The sequence below is a fragment of the Cuculus canorus genome, chromosome W (assembly GCF_017976375.1).
Source record: "Cuculus canorus isolate bCucCan1 chromosome W, bCucCan1.pri, whole genome shotgun sequence".
NCBI classification, from domain to species: Eukaryota; Metazoa; Chordata; class Aves; order Cuculiformes; family Cuculidae; genus Cuculus; species Cuculus canorus.
Window position 1 is genome coordinate 11337524 of NC_071440.1, and position 14289 is coordinate 11351812.

Below are 14289 nucleotides of genomic sequence, written 5' to 3' on the forward strand. Positions count from 1 at the left end.
TTATTTCTCTCTCTCTCTCTCTCTATCTGTACTCTTTCCCCATCCTCTCCTGATTTGTTTGCCTCCTGAGGAGGCAATACATGCTAGAGCCTGGAAAGGCAGGGCTTGGAGGAGGACAGAGAGCAGGATTAAGATCAACAGAAGTGGAGATTATATTGCAGATGAAAAATTCACGATGAACAGAGATAAAATAAAAGTAAACAGGCACAATAATAGAGGTAGCAATATACATATCTGATAACACAGAGAACAGAAGTAAAGCCCATGACTAAGGTAAGCCCACAGTTATTGACATGAGCGATACATGAGAAAAAATATTCACAAAAAAAAGCATATACACATACCTGTAAACCATTTCATTAGGAGCCATGTCATCAAAGGCATAATCAAAACGAAAAGTTTGGTTTTCTAGGTACCTTGTTAAATCCACCTTTTGTTTTGGTTCATGTACCATCACAACATCTTTACTAGGAATTGTAATTACGTCAAGGTCTTTCATTAAAGTTTCTATAAAATAAATGCAATATATATATTTAAGTAGCAACACATCAATATTTTTTACATTTTTTCATTGTTTATACTTTTATAACATCTCAGATAATACAGCTCCTCCAAGTAACACTGCAATGGACTCGGGCTTCTGATACCTAGATAGTAATCTGCTAAGAGATTTCATTTTGGAAGTCTAGTCATCCTATCCTATAAAGCGCTAAAAAGTAAAGAGAGGTTGTACAAAGTTGATTAGAAAAACTAAGATCATTAATTATAGCACTATCATTATAGCTTCATTTCAAAATTTTATCTTTTTATTTTCCTTAAAGTTCTAGTCATATGTTCACAGCTTTCAAAAAGAAAAAAAAATGTTTGAATTCTACAAAGACATTTTCATTTGTGTATTCCTCCTGGAATCTAAAGTATGCATCTTTAACATAGAATTTCTCTAAAGTAAAATATTTCTAAAAATTATCTTGTAAGCAGAAAAAGCTGAAAATGCTACTGATGCTTCCTATCACTGAGAATGAGCAAAAGCCATCTAGATGCAATTTCAAGTGAGTCCCCAAGTTATAATTACTACACAGCACTACAATTTATTGCTAATTGTTGTATGAGATATGACTCAGCAAAACAGAGAACCCAGCGATCCATGATATGCACAAAAATAAAGATCCTTTGTGTGCACAGTCAGAATCACTGATGTGTCCTACTTGCAGTTCTATGTAAAATTTCTTAAAGGCATGCAATTCTTTTCATTTCTTTTAGAAATCTTTTCATTGATTAACATACTGATCAAAGAGTACAATGGTTATCATTGCATGACATTATGCATCAACAAAAATATGCATTCAGGTCACTATACAATCAATTTTTCAACAAGCTTAAAATGTCAATCTGAAGACCTACTTCCTGCAAAGTCAATCCACAGAACGACTGGCCCTGATAACACCTAAAGACTTTGGTGATAATTCTGTGTTTCTAAGACTTACAGAAATTGATTTTTATGCTTGATTTCTATTAAATTATTTGAACATCTTACAGAATTTCAAAATACAGAACATGAAAGGGGAAAGATAATATTTTTGATGCATTGTTATTGTAATAAAGGAAATATTGTAATAAAGGAAAAACTGTATTTTTCTCTTCAGGAAATGACACGGTAATATCTTTGATTCTTTTATATTCTTCAATTTAAAAATGTGAGATGGGAAATACTGTTTCATATGAGCTTGCATAATTAGAGTGCATGTTCTCAGAAGACTGCGTTATGTGGCTACTAGATTATCTCTATGATTCCTCCCCAGCATAGATTATTTCATTAATACCTTTTTATTATAGCTTATTCTTAAAAATGCTAAACAGCTTTAGCGCCAACCTCATTTTTATCTAGACACTCATCTTCCTAACAACACCTCAGAACTATTTTTTAATAGCTCCAAATTGCTAATGCTCAAGATATGCAACTTGCACTGAATCAAATCCCACTTCTGAATATCAACTCGTGCCTCATGATAACTTGCTGTCATTTACTGTAATTTCACTTTGTCCACCTTTAGTGCAGGTAGAAGATAATGTGCCCCCAAATGTATCACGTCATATTTTATTAAAGACAAACTCCAATGCTAAAACAGAAACTGAACTGTTACCAGACTTGTATATTGAAAGCCCTTATTACATAGCTTGTCAAAATACTTTCAATCAATTAGTTTTTGAGATCATGCGCTACTTTCAGATCAATAAAAAAAAAATAGGGAGTAAGAGAACAATAAAAGCAAAAAGAAAAAGAAGGTAGGGGAACCAGCAATGTGGAAGGAAAAGGACAGAAGAAAACTATATGCTGACATCAACATATGTTTCCCTTTTCTAATACAATTCTCCCATATTCCTCTGGATATGCTCCAGATAATCCTCAATGTGTAGTTTTGACAGTACAAAAGTAATAAATGCATCCCATGTTTTTTCAGAGTCAGAGTGATGTTCATTGAGTCCTTTAGCTAAACAAAATATGACAAAAAGAGAAGGAAAGAAACATCTTTCAAAATGAAAGTCAGCTTACTTCAGTGCTGGATTCAGACAGACTGCAATCCAGAAGTATTTGCAGTTCTTAATTTCTCGCTGAAAATAAAGAAATTCATAGAAAGAGTGGGATTTAACTGGAGCTGAAAACCTAAATGCTTTTTTTGGAATATGGACTCCAGTCTGATCAGCAGGCAGTAAGAAAAAAAAGTTGTAATAGTAATCATACATAAAAAGAAGTCACTAGGGAGTGATTCCAGTACTTAAAAAACATTGTTTAGTGCCATTTCACATGCCTTAGGGTATCCTGCCCAGCCCTGAGCATCACTCCAGGAGATACAAGTCTTCAGTTTGTCTGTAACCTGCTAGCCCTGTGAGGATGTCTTAGACACCTTACATGTCAGAAATCACTAGCATATAGGCACCTGAATTGTTCCCTTGATGTCTGATTCAAGACCACTTGAAAGTATGAATGCACATATATTTTAAAAAAAAAAAGTGTAGAAGAGTTTTCATTGGGTGGTTCACTGATCAGGAGATCACTTAAAGGATAATTTAAAAGAATGATGATTCTAACACAATGTAAGAATACTGAAGAAATTACAGTAGAAGTAATGCCCAGATCAAATAAATACATCTTAGATGACCTTGGGAAAAAATTGCAGTCTCTCTGTGCTTCAGCTCCCAGTGACAACTACTTTTCTCACTCTCTTTATCCAGGTTATGATAAGTCTATGAACTTTCTGGGTCCCTCACACATATTGTCTAGTATAACAGAGTTTCACCTTTGATTAGTATTTCTAGATCTCTTTAATATAATATTACTATTAGAAGCAGCTTTTCAGAGAAGAAATTCTTCAAAATCTTAAATGGTCATACCTTTTTTATTGAGTGGTCGTTTTCGTACACAAACACATATCCTGTGCTCATCAATCTACAAAGGAAACAATCTCTCAGTAAACTATACTCTAATTCCAGTTATACAATATTTTATTTCTATTCTTTAATTAATTAACCAATCATTTAAACAAAGACAAATTTCCAAGGTAGTGAGTCATTTGAACATGTAAAAGCCTCTTGTGTCTGCACAATAACCAAGAACCCAAAAGGAAGAACCATACATTAATAAAACTGCCGAATGACAGTGATCTGATCCTGCAGAGTACCAGGTACATCTTGGGACATTGCAAGGAAATCCAGCTGTCACAATGTCTTTGAGCATGCTCTGGTAGAATTCTCAACCTTAAGGGGTACGGGATGAGTAAAAAGTAGGGTTAGGACCCCAAACCTCAGAAAGGTAAACTTTTGGCTATTTAGGGCACCATTATGTGAGATTCCCTTGGGAATCTGCCCTCAGAGGTAAAGGAGAAAACAAGAGCTGCGAGATATTTAAAAGACGTTTTTCCTAGGGTGCAAAAACTCTCAATTCCAATGTGCAAGAAGTCAAGCAGAGGAGGCAGGAGGCCAGCCTGGCTAAGTCAAGACCTCTTAGCCAAACTAAAATAAAAAAACAAAATTCATAGGCAGTGGAGGCAGGGATACACATCCTGGGGTGATTATAGGGATATGGCTTAGGAGTGCACGTAGGGGATCAAGAAAGCCAAGGCATAGCTAGAGCTGAACTTGGCTAGGGACATAAAAAAATAACAAGAAGGGTTTCTTCAGGCACGTAGGAAAACAATGGAAGATGAAAGAAACCGTATCCTCCCAATGAGTGAAACAGGAGACCTGGCTACAACTGACATGGAGAAGGCTGAGGTACTCAATTACTTTTTTCCTCAGTCTTCACTGGTAGGAGTTCAAGCCATACCACCTAACGCACAGAATCCAAAGGCGGGGATTGGGAAAATGAAGTACCACCTGCCGTAGGAGAAGATCAGATTCGAGACCCTCTAAGGAACCTGAAGGTGCACAAGTTCACAGGCCCTGATGAGATGCATCTGCGGGGCCTGAGGGAACTGGTGGATGAAGTTGCTAAGCCACTATCCATCATATATGAGAAATCATGGCAGTTCAGTAAAGTTCCTACTGACCGGAAAAGGGGAAACAACTCCCATTTTTAAAAAGGAAAAAGGAAGAGCTGGGGACCTACAGGCCGGTCAGTCTCACCTCTGTGCCCGGCAAGATCATGGAGCAGATCCTCCTGGAGACTCTGCTGAGGAACATGGAAAACAAGGAGATGAGTGGTGACAGCGACCGTGGCTTCACTAAGGGCAAAAACACCTGACAAATTGGGTGGCCTTCTGCGATAGGGCTACAGCATTGGTGGATAAGGGAAGAATAACTGACATCATCTACCTGGACTTGTGCAAAGTATTTGATACTGTCCTGCACATCATCCTTGTCTCTAACTTGGAGAGACATGGATTTGATGGATGAACCACTTGGTTCAGGAATTGGCTGGATGATTGCACTCAAAGAGTTGTGGTCAACGGCTCAATGTCCAAGTGGAGACCAGTAAAGAGTGGTGTCCCTCAGGGTTCTGTGTTGGGACCAGTACTGTTTAACATCTTTATCAGGGACATGGACAGTGGGTCTGCAAGTTTGCAGATGACACCAAGCTGTGTGGCGGGGCTGATACTCTAGAGGGAAGGGATGCCATCCAGAGGGACCTTGACAAGCTAGAGAGGTAGGCCCATGTGAAACTCATGAAGTTCAACAAAGCCAAGTGTAAGGTCCTGTACCTGGGTCATGGCAATCCCAAACATGGATACAGTATGGGTGGAGAATGGATTGAGAGTAGACCTGAAGAGAAGGATTTAGGGGTATTGGTGAAGGAAAAACTGAATATGAGCCGGCAATGCATACTCACGGTCCAGAAAGCCAATTGCATCCTGGGCTGCATCAAAAGAAGTGTGGCCAGCAGGTCAAGGGAGATAATTCTGCCCCTCTCGTGAGGCCCCACCTGGAGTACTGTATTCAGTTTTGGGGCCCCCAACACAAGAAGGACATGGACCTGCTCAAGGGGTTCCAAAGGAGGCCACAAAGATGATTTGGGGCTGGAGCATCTCCCATATGAAGACAGGCTGAGAGAGTTGGGCTTGTGAAGAGAAGAGAAGAGAAGAGAAGAGAAGAGAAGAGAAGAGAAGAGAAGAGAAGAGAAGAGAAGAGAGAAGGCTCTGGGGGAGACCTTATAGCAGCCTTCCAGTACTTAAAGGGGGCCTACAAGAAACTGTGGAGGGAGTGTAGTGATAGGACAAGGGGTAATGGTTTTAAGCTAAAAGAGGGGAGATTTGGATTAGATATTAGGAAGAATTTTTTTCCTGTGAGGGTGGTGAGGCACTGGACAAGGTTGCCCAGAGAAGTCATGGATGCCCCCTCCCTGGAGGTGTTCAAGACCAATTTGAATGAAGCTTTGATCTAGTGATCAAACCTGATCTAGTGAAAGGTGTCCCTGCCCATGGCAGGGGGTTGGAACTAGATGATCTTTAAGGTCCTTTACAACCCAAACCATTCTATGATTCTAATAATTTCCATAAAGATCTGATAATCTTCATCATTTAAGAATTCTGCTCCTCTTACTTCTCTGCAAATCAAAGGCCCTCATCACCTTCAAAGATCAAATATTAATCTTTATACTCAACAGTGTTTTTCAGAGAAGCTTAATGGTTTTGTGTGCACATACCTTAGCATCTGAGGAAAATCTATAGTATAGAGGCTGACTGACTACTCAGTATGTGTTGGTATTATTTCATAGTTAAAAGATATTTAAATGACATATAAAATGAGTGAAAAAAATAAACCCATGCTATAAAGAACACCAATATATATTAAATTACTCATTTTTTATGTTTACACACATAAGTATATTCATACATTAAAAAAAGTGGAAACAGCAGAATTCAGAAGGTTAAAAAATTTCTACATCATTGGGGCACTTACAGGATCTGCAGTTGTCAGTGGTCTATAATCCAAATTTCCCCGGAAGTCTTTTATCATGCACATAATTTCATAATTTGGGTTTGTAGCATCAACATCCTAGGGAAGTAAGCAACAGAATTTCTCGTATACTTTTTTTTTCCTCTGAAATGAACTAATTTCAATATTTTCTAAATTTACTTGTAAAGAATATACACATTAACTGAAATGTTAATTTTTCTCCAAAATGACATAAATGTCTCAACTGCAAGTTCAATGCCTTTTTCCATTCCAATGTAGCTAATTTACTGATTATAAACCAAAACTATTATATGCCTTCTGTTTCATAGTTTTGGTTGTCATATAATAGAAAATACTTTTAAATTGAGGACTCATTAAAAGTCTACTCAAGAAAGAAATCACTCTTGCCTTTTACCAGAATCTTCGCATTAAAGAAATACAGCTGAACAACTGTACAACAGACAGCATATATAGTCAACATTTCTTAATCTGAGATAAGGCGGTCCAACAGACAGATGGATACACTCTATTATGCAGGTACAAAACACACTGCAGAGGACAGTGCAGGTGCCCTAGCTGCTCTAAACACAATCCTACTGGATCCAAGTTGGTTAAAGGAGACTGATCCTACTTGCCAGTCCTGAGTTAACTCCTACAGTTACTTGGATGCATTGGAAACTCTTCTAACAGTCCTAGATCCCCCCAAAAGGAGAAGTAATCCAAATGATACACAGTAGGTTACATCCAGGCTCACAAGATCTCCTGTCCCTAAACCTGGAACCATCGGTATCAGAGCGAACAGATTTGTAAGAGGCCATGCATGGAGCCCCTTTAAACCTCATGAAGCCTGAGCTACTGAGCCTGTTGTGAGCTGAGCTGGTTCTCTGCAGAATCGCTCAAATGTTCTTCATGTCATTTGTCCCTGCAACTGTCAGTTTTTAACCCATTTCAGGACATACTGCTGATGCCATGCATAGCCAGCTCTGGTGCTCAGACCTTATTAAGCTCTGCATGGCTTTTCACAAATGAGTTAAAACTCCTTCTGGATCACAACTGGCTGTGGAAATAGCATAGTCACTTTCAGAAAGCACTGCACTGGGGTTAACAAGCTGAAATGGAGACATCTCATGTCTGTACACCTGTGACACAGCTGATCCACACCTCAGACAAAACTGTGCCCTGGTAATCAGAAGCTGGCTGTACCTTTAATATGTTCACCCTGACTACAGTGAACTAAAAACTGCTTACAGTAAGTCCATACAAAATGTATTCCTGCTAAAACATTTCCTTCTAACGTTCAGAACAAGGTAATGCTTATTATGGAAAAAGTATTTGTCTAATATTTTTCAAACCCTGTTTAAAGGTCTTACCCACCAGAATGGCTAATTATTACTGCATTTCACAACAACAGGATACACAAAGCAACACGAAGCATAAATACATACAAGTCACCAAGAAAAATAGAACTTTCTCATACAGAAGTTTAAGACTCGTATGCAAAGGGAGTTGTCACAGAAGTGATAAAAAGAAAATTTTAGCTGTAGTACCACATCAAAGAATTTTAATAATTAAAACAAAATATATTTGCTCCTCACACATAAAGTCATAGCAATGTTTTGCATTTGTTTAAGTGGTTGGAAATTAGAGAACATTAATTCAACATAAGTGATTTTATGTCAACTTGGAAACATCATTAAACCATGAAGTAAATTGCCTGAATTATTTACTTGGTGGTGGTACTTTTCCTGTGAGTAGCAGATTGGCATTATCTTTTAAGACAGACTAACACATACACACAGGCCTGCCAACAAGATTAAGCTACTAGTTTTTTAGCCCTATCTAAAAGTCAAAGATTTTATTATATATTTTCCCTAAGAAATAGCTGTCATCAGTACTTAATTTTTAAATAACACACAGAAAGATAAGCAATTGTAAGCAATTATTTCTGTAGCAAGAAAAAGAGGAGGAAAACTGTCTAAAGAAATACTTATTGGAGCACTGTAACCATGCACCAAAATATTTATCAGAATTATATACAAGATGAAAACAGTTAATTTCAAGATTATTACAGTACATAAAACTACTGAAAACTGAAAAAAGCTCAATAATTTCGCAAACAACTTCTCTTCCTGACATGTTTTCCGTCTGATGTAAAAACACTAACCTGAGCTCTTTTTTCTCTAAGTTCCTGCTGCTGTAACCTTCTTTTTTCACGTTTCTCTTGCAGTTTTTCAACCTCTTTCACACAATTAGACTTTCTACGTGCTTAAAGAAAATTATATAATATTAGAATATTTTCTGTCACATGAATTTAGTATTTACACTATAACATTTCAGTTATATTAATTAATGAATAATTAGAATGTATTCATTTATATCAATTATCTTTTCAGAAAATCAGTATTAGTACAGAATAATTATTACAATACAATTTCTAAAATTTATAGAATAAATTAATTAGAAAAAAAACATAAGAATGAGACAATAATTACATAAACAACTGAAAACATAAGGACAATGACCCTCAAAAAGTATTTGGACGTGATGATGTTTGGACACTTGATCTCTTGGCTTGAATTAAAAGAAAGCCCAGGCAAATTAAATAAAAACACGGTCATGGTTAAAAACAAATAAAGGAAAACCAAATTCCAAATATTAGAACAACTATAACAAAAGTGAACATTTGCTTAGCCACAGCAGTCTGAAAAAGCTTCTTGAGGAAGCCTACAGTCAACTGCCTATATAGACTATTTGTCATTTATGGACAACAACATAATCCAAGAGAATGTATATGTAATGCCCAGAACAAATGAATCCTTGATACACAGTTTACATACAAGGGGGTCCAAATTCCTTTTTTGCAGCTTGAACTGGAGATATTTCTGAAACACTACCATTCTGTTGAGAGGAGGAAGACTGTTCAGGAAGCTGAGTAGGCCGTGCGCGTGCAGAACCCACCACTGCAAAAGAAAAGCACAAAGCTGACCTAGATATAGAAGAGTAATGCTTCTATCTGATTCTAAAACACTTGATTATGACAAGGCCCCTTTTAAGACACAACAGTTTACTGGGGCGGGGGGGGGGGGGAGTAATACATGTAAAAAGTGTGTTAGTAAAGACATTCAGTATGCAGCCTTTTTTATCCTAGTGTTATATACCAACACAACATAATTATTAAGTACCAGTGCTGCAAGTGCATATTTTTAAATACCCCACTACAGAATTAGTAGAAATTATTATGTGCATAGAATGAAGTATGTATTATATTTGGAGATATGCAGTTTTGAAGTTTAAAGCATTTAAAATTTATTTATATTGTAATTATATCCAAAAACCCAGTAAGAAAAAAGAACTCACTGTTTCACATTCTCTAGGTGTTACAAAATGGTCCCTCCCCACTGAACCTGCAATCTGTGGACTAGTAGAGGGACACAAATGAAAGGCAGCAAAGTGCAGCTCAATCTATGAGTGGAAGAAACAAACTTTTTTGACACTATACTGAAAGGGATATGTATACAATCAATATGTCTACCAAAACTTATTGATTCAATATGTGATCTGAAGATGCAGAATGTCTGTTCCCAGTGAATGCAGTGGGAACGGAGTGCATGCAAGCCTCTCTGGCAGAGCTGAACATTTTAAGTTGGTTTTCAAAGAGTCACTTCAAGCAGCTCTGGTTTAGCTGGCCAGTTTCCTGTACACATTCCTAACGAGGTCTGCCAGAAGAATATAAAAGTGAAGGTAACAACTTTGATTAGTAGCCTAGAGATGACATTCCAAATGAAGGCCAGCACACTGTGCAACATGGAGAGAACTGTGGGAAAAGGTATCAAATGGAACAGACAAGAAAAATTCCCAGAACATTCTAAATATGATAGGAGATGTAGCTTATAATATGAATTAACTACACTAAATAAGACAGTGTGCTTAGAAAAGTTTAACTACAAGGTCAACAAAGAACAAATACTTAGGTCAACTGTGAATAGCAAAATGCACAGGCCTATTAAAATACAAGCTACAGGGTTGTTCTATACCAAATGGGACATTTACTACAAATGAAAACAAGTATGGATATGAGAGCCCATCAATAAGATGTCTCAAATTTAAACCACTTTATTTTGAAAAAAACTATTCCCTCCTCATGAGATTTCTGATTTAACACCCCCAGAGGCAAATGGCAGAAGGGAGAAAGGGATCCAAATCAGAAGAATCTGAACACTTGCAAAGATTTTAAGTTTGCGGATGACACTAAGCTGGGAGGAAGTGTTGATCTGCTTGAGGGTAGGGAGGCTCTGCAGAGGGATTTGAACAGGCTGGATCGATGGGCTGAGGCCAGTAGGCTGAGGTTCAACAAGGCCAAGTGCAGAGTCCTGCACTTGGGACACAACTCCATGCAGCGCTACATGCTGGGGGAATTGTGTCTGGAAAGCTGCCTGGCAGAGAAGGACCTGGAGGTGTTGGTTGACAGCCGACTGAACATGAGCCAGCAGTGGCCCAGGTGGACAAGAAGGCCAATAGCATCTTGGCTTGTATCAGAAACAGCGTGGCCAGCAGGATCAGGGAAGTGATTCTGCCGCTGTACTGAGCACTGGTGAGGCTGCACCTCAAATCCTGCATTCAGTTTTGGGCTTCTCACTACAAGAAAGACATTGAGTTCCTGGAGCATGTCCAGAGAAGGGCAATGAAGCTGATGAAGGGTTTGAAGTACAAGTCTTATGTGGAGCAACTGAGGGAACTGGGGTTATTTAGCCTAGAGAATAGGAGGCTGAGAGGAGACCTTATCACTGTCCACAGCTACCTGAAAAGAGATTGTAGAGAGGTGAGTGTTGGTCTCTTTACCCAAATGATACATGACAGGACGAGAGGGAATGGCCTCAAGCTGCACCAGGGGAGGTTTAGATTGGACATTAGAAAAAACATCTTCACTGAAAGCGTTATCAGGCACTGGAACAGGCTGCCCAGGGAGGTGATTGAGTCACCAGCCGTGGAGGTATTTAAAAGATGGGTAGATGAAGTGCTCAGGGATGTGATTTAGTAGTGGACAGGTATGGTTGGACTTGATGATCTCAAAGGTCTTTTCCAACCTAGGGATTCTATGATTCTATATGGAAGCCTACTTGTTTTGCAAGTTTCAACAGATGGAATAGAATCTAGTCTGAATTAATTACAGTAAATTAATGTTTGGATGAAGAATCATCACCATCATCAGTACAACTTAACTTTAACACAGGAGATAAAATGAAAACAATAAGCAATAACTATTCTTTCTCATGTTATTAGATGCATTACATCTGTATTCATCCAATACACACTTTTCACCTATCCTCCTGTGATATTTTAGCATTTTTGTAGATTTTTCTGCTATCAACCACAGAGTGAAAAATAACATTTAGTGTTTAAGTACTCTTGGAATGAATGTTTACACACAGACTGTTATAAAAGTAAGCTAAAAAATTGAAAGTACAAGAATTTTAAGTGCACTACTTAATGTGTATTGAAACACTCAATTAAGCTGATTGAGGATGCTTTAACTTGGAGAAGTCCACACATGATTTAATGTAGCATAATTAATTAACTTCAAATTTATGCACCTTTGGTTCATTCAGCTTAACTTTCCTAATGCTGTATTGCTTACATTTGCATATAAATACCATTCATATTGTCTGCATTCCTAGGAGTAATTCCAGGAATGATGTATCATGTCTTTTACATGTCACATGAATACATACTAAAATAGAAATACAGAACTATTAAGAAATGTTACATGAGCAGGAGATTAAAATGTTGCCATATTTTTACTTCCTTGAAATGGAAAGAGATAATATTTACCTCTGTTATCTCGGGCAGGAATGTCATTCTTAATAGGTGCTATGGTTCGTCGACTCTATAAAGAAAGAAATCTCTGTTATTTGATCACCTTATTATTGAAAATATAAACTGCAGCCCCACCTCTGCTTCTTTCCAATGAATACAAATAACATGACATCAGTGATACAGAGAGGTGATTGCTGCCAAATCTGTTCCTGAAGAGCCTAGGGTGAAGACTGCTTAAACTACACATATTGTTTCGAAAGAACCTCCAAAATATTTTCTATATTTTTCCTTGAGATATATTTCATTATATAAATATTAGTTCCAAACTTCCTCTCTGCCAAATCTGATCTTAGAAAAATTTTAGAAAACCTTATCCACAACAGGAAAAAGAAAAGAATATAGTTATCAAGTAGCTCCACAGACACAAAAGCTAAATTTAAAATACAAACTTGCCAACATGTATAGGAGTACTGTAAGTTTAATATGAACATGTTGCATAGATATTATCAACCTTCATGATTTTGTTTCCTTTGGCTGCTGGAGTAGGTGGTGGTGGTGGTGTCTCTGGACTAGGTTCAATATCTTCATCAGGTGCAAGATCTGGGTTAAGTGTAAATATGCTCTCCAAGTCAATCTGTGTAAAAGAATATAAAACACATTTATGAGTCTTAAAAAATATGCACCCTCTCCATTTCTCCTGTTATGTTTGAGAATAAACAATAAACATATTTAGTGATTTTACCCCACAATTTGTTAACCTGAATGATCTTATTTTATGTTCACTAAAAAGTGTAAGCTTTGGTCTTCATAGTAGTTAAAAACACATCCTTCAGAAAAGGGATTAATTAAAAATGACCAATAGATGTTCACAATTTTTTAAAGCGATTAAATTGAAACAGAAGTAGCTAGTATTACTGTGGTAATTTGACATTTGCAGCAGAATATGAAACACATTCTGTAACATAAAAAGAAAGAAATGTCAATTATTTCCCAGACAGTGCAAAAGAAACAGATGAATCACAACCATCCAAAAAATAAAAGTACAGTTGAAACTATGTCAGATTTATCATGCTATTTTTTTTTCCTTTTAAGTGTTCCTCATTCAAAATGCTGTAAAATATAAGAGGAGGAGGGGCAGGTTCTTAAAACTAGCAGACTTCAGATCTATTGAAACTTGATTTCCTAAAAATCTTAAATAGCTTTGGTCTCTATAGACTGCCATTTCCTCTGTCTGAACCTTTCAAAGACCTCACTACTGTATAGACTCTGTGTATCCAGATGGAAGAGATGAGATCACCAGGATGTTCTCACAATATTTTTTTTCCTTTTCCCTGTATTTTCACAAAACCAGTGAAGTGCAATTATTTCTGAGCTGCTTCTCCAAATCTCAGTTGAAACTGGCTAACATGGTCCAAAATTTACAGGAGGATAGCAAAGCACAACTGGGACAAACATAGACACAGTTTCTTAAGGAAAGCAAGGCTGCAAAATTATTGCCTAAAATAGGTAAATTAAACAAATTAGCAATTAAATTCCTCAATAATACAAACACAAAAAGATTTCTAATCCAGCTCTCCCACTAGTCTCCTGTCTGAATTGCAAGTCATTCTCCCATTCTCTTCAAAAATTTGACTTTTCTACTTGTAAAAGGCATAACAAGGTCAGCCTTCATAATCTGGTTCAAAATCAAAAGATGTAAAGCACTGTTTAAAAGCTATGACATAGAACAACAAAAAACAGCATTTGTCCAATAACTCACATTCTGAACAGTCTGTAACCAATGAATCAACAAGTAAATTAAGATTTCTATTTTCTCTTTGTTTCCAGTGCAAATTCCAAAGTAATATTCATGTAGATTACACATTTTTTTAAAGAGAAAAGTTCTAAAATAATTACGTTTACCTCTTTGCCTTTAGTATCTCCATTTTCAATCCATTCAACAGTTATGCTTTCATTATCTTCATTTAGGGATGTTACCATAGCTTGGTGAATTCGGCCTAGAAAGAAAACACAAATGATCAATTAACAGATGGAAAAATTTTCCAGAAGTCATTTCAAGCCCTACACTGAGAAATGCAGACAGAG

The 14289-nt window shown here is 37.0% G+C and overlaps 1 protein-coding gene across 3 annotated transcripts in view; it reads right to left on the minus strand.

The window, feature by feature from the left end:
• Positions 1-14289, minus strand: part of LOC128850248 (kinesin-like protein KIF2A) — an 81085-nt gene that overhangs the window by 35307 nt on the left and 31489 nt on the right. For 2 of the 3 annotated variants that reach the window (XM_054053242.1, XM_054053241.1), the window contains exons 2-9: positions 14107-14201; positions 12716-12838; positions 12220-12274; positions 9228-9350; positions 8555-8655; positions 6394-6489; positions 3391-3445; positions 345-507 (exon numbers count right to left, since the gene is read on the minus strand). In XM_054053242.1, coding sequence (XP_053909217.1) covers positions 345-507; positions 3391-3445; positions 6394-6489; positions 8555-8655; positions 9228-9350; positions 12220-12274; positions 12716-12838; positions 14107-14201 — 811 coding nt within the window. The remainder of the gene's footprint in view (positions 1-344; positions 508-3390; positions 3446-6393; positions 6490-8554; positions 8656-9227; positions 9351-12219; positions 12275-12715; positions 12839-14106; positions 14202-14289) is intronic. The other variant, XM_054053243.1, reaches the window with a different exon arrangement.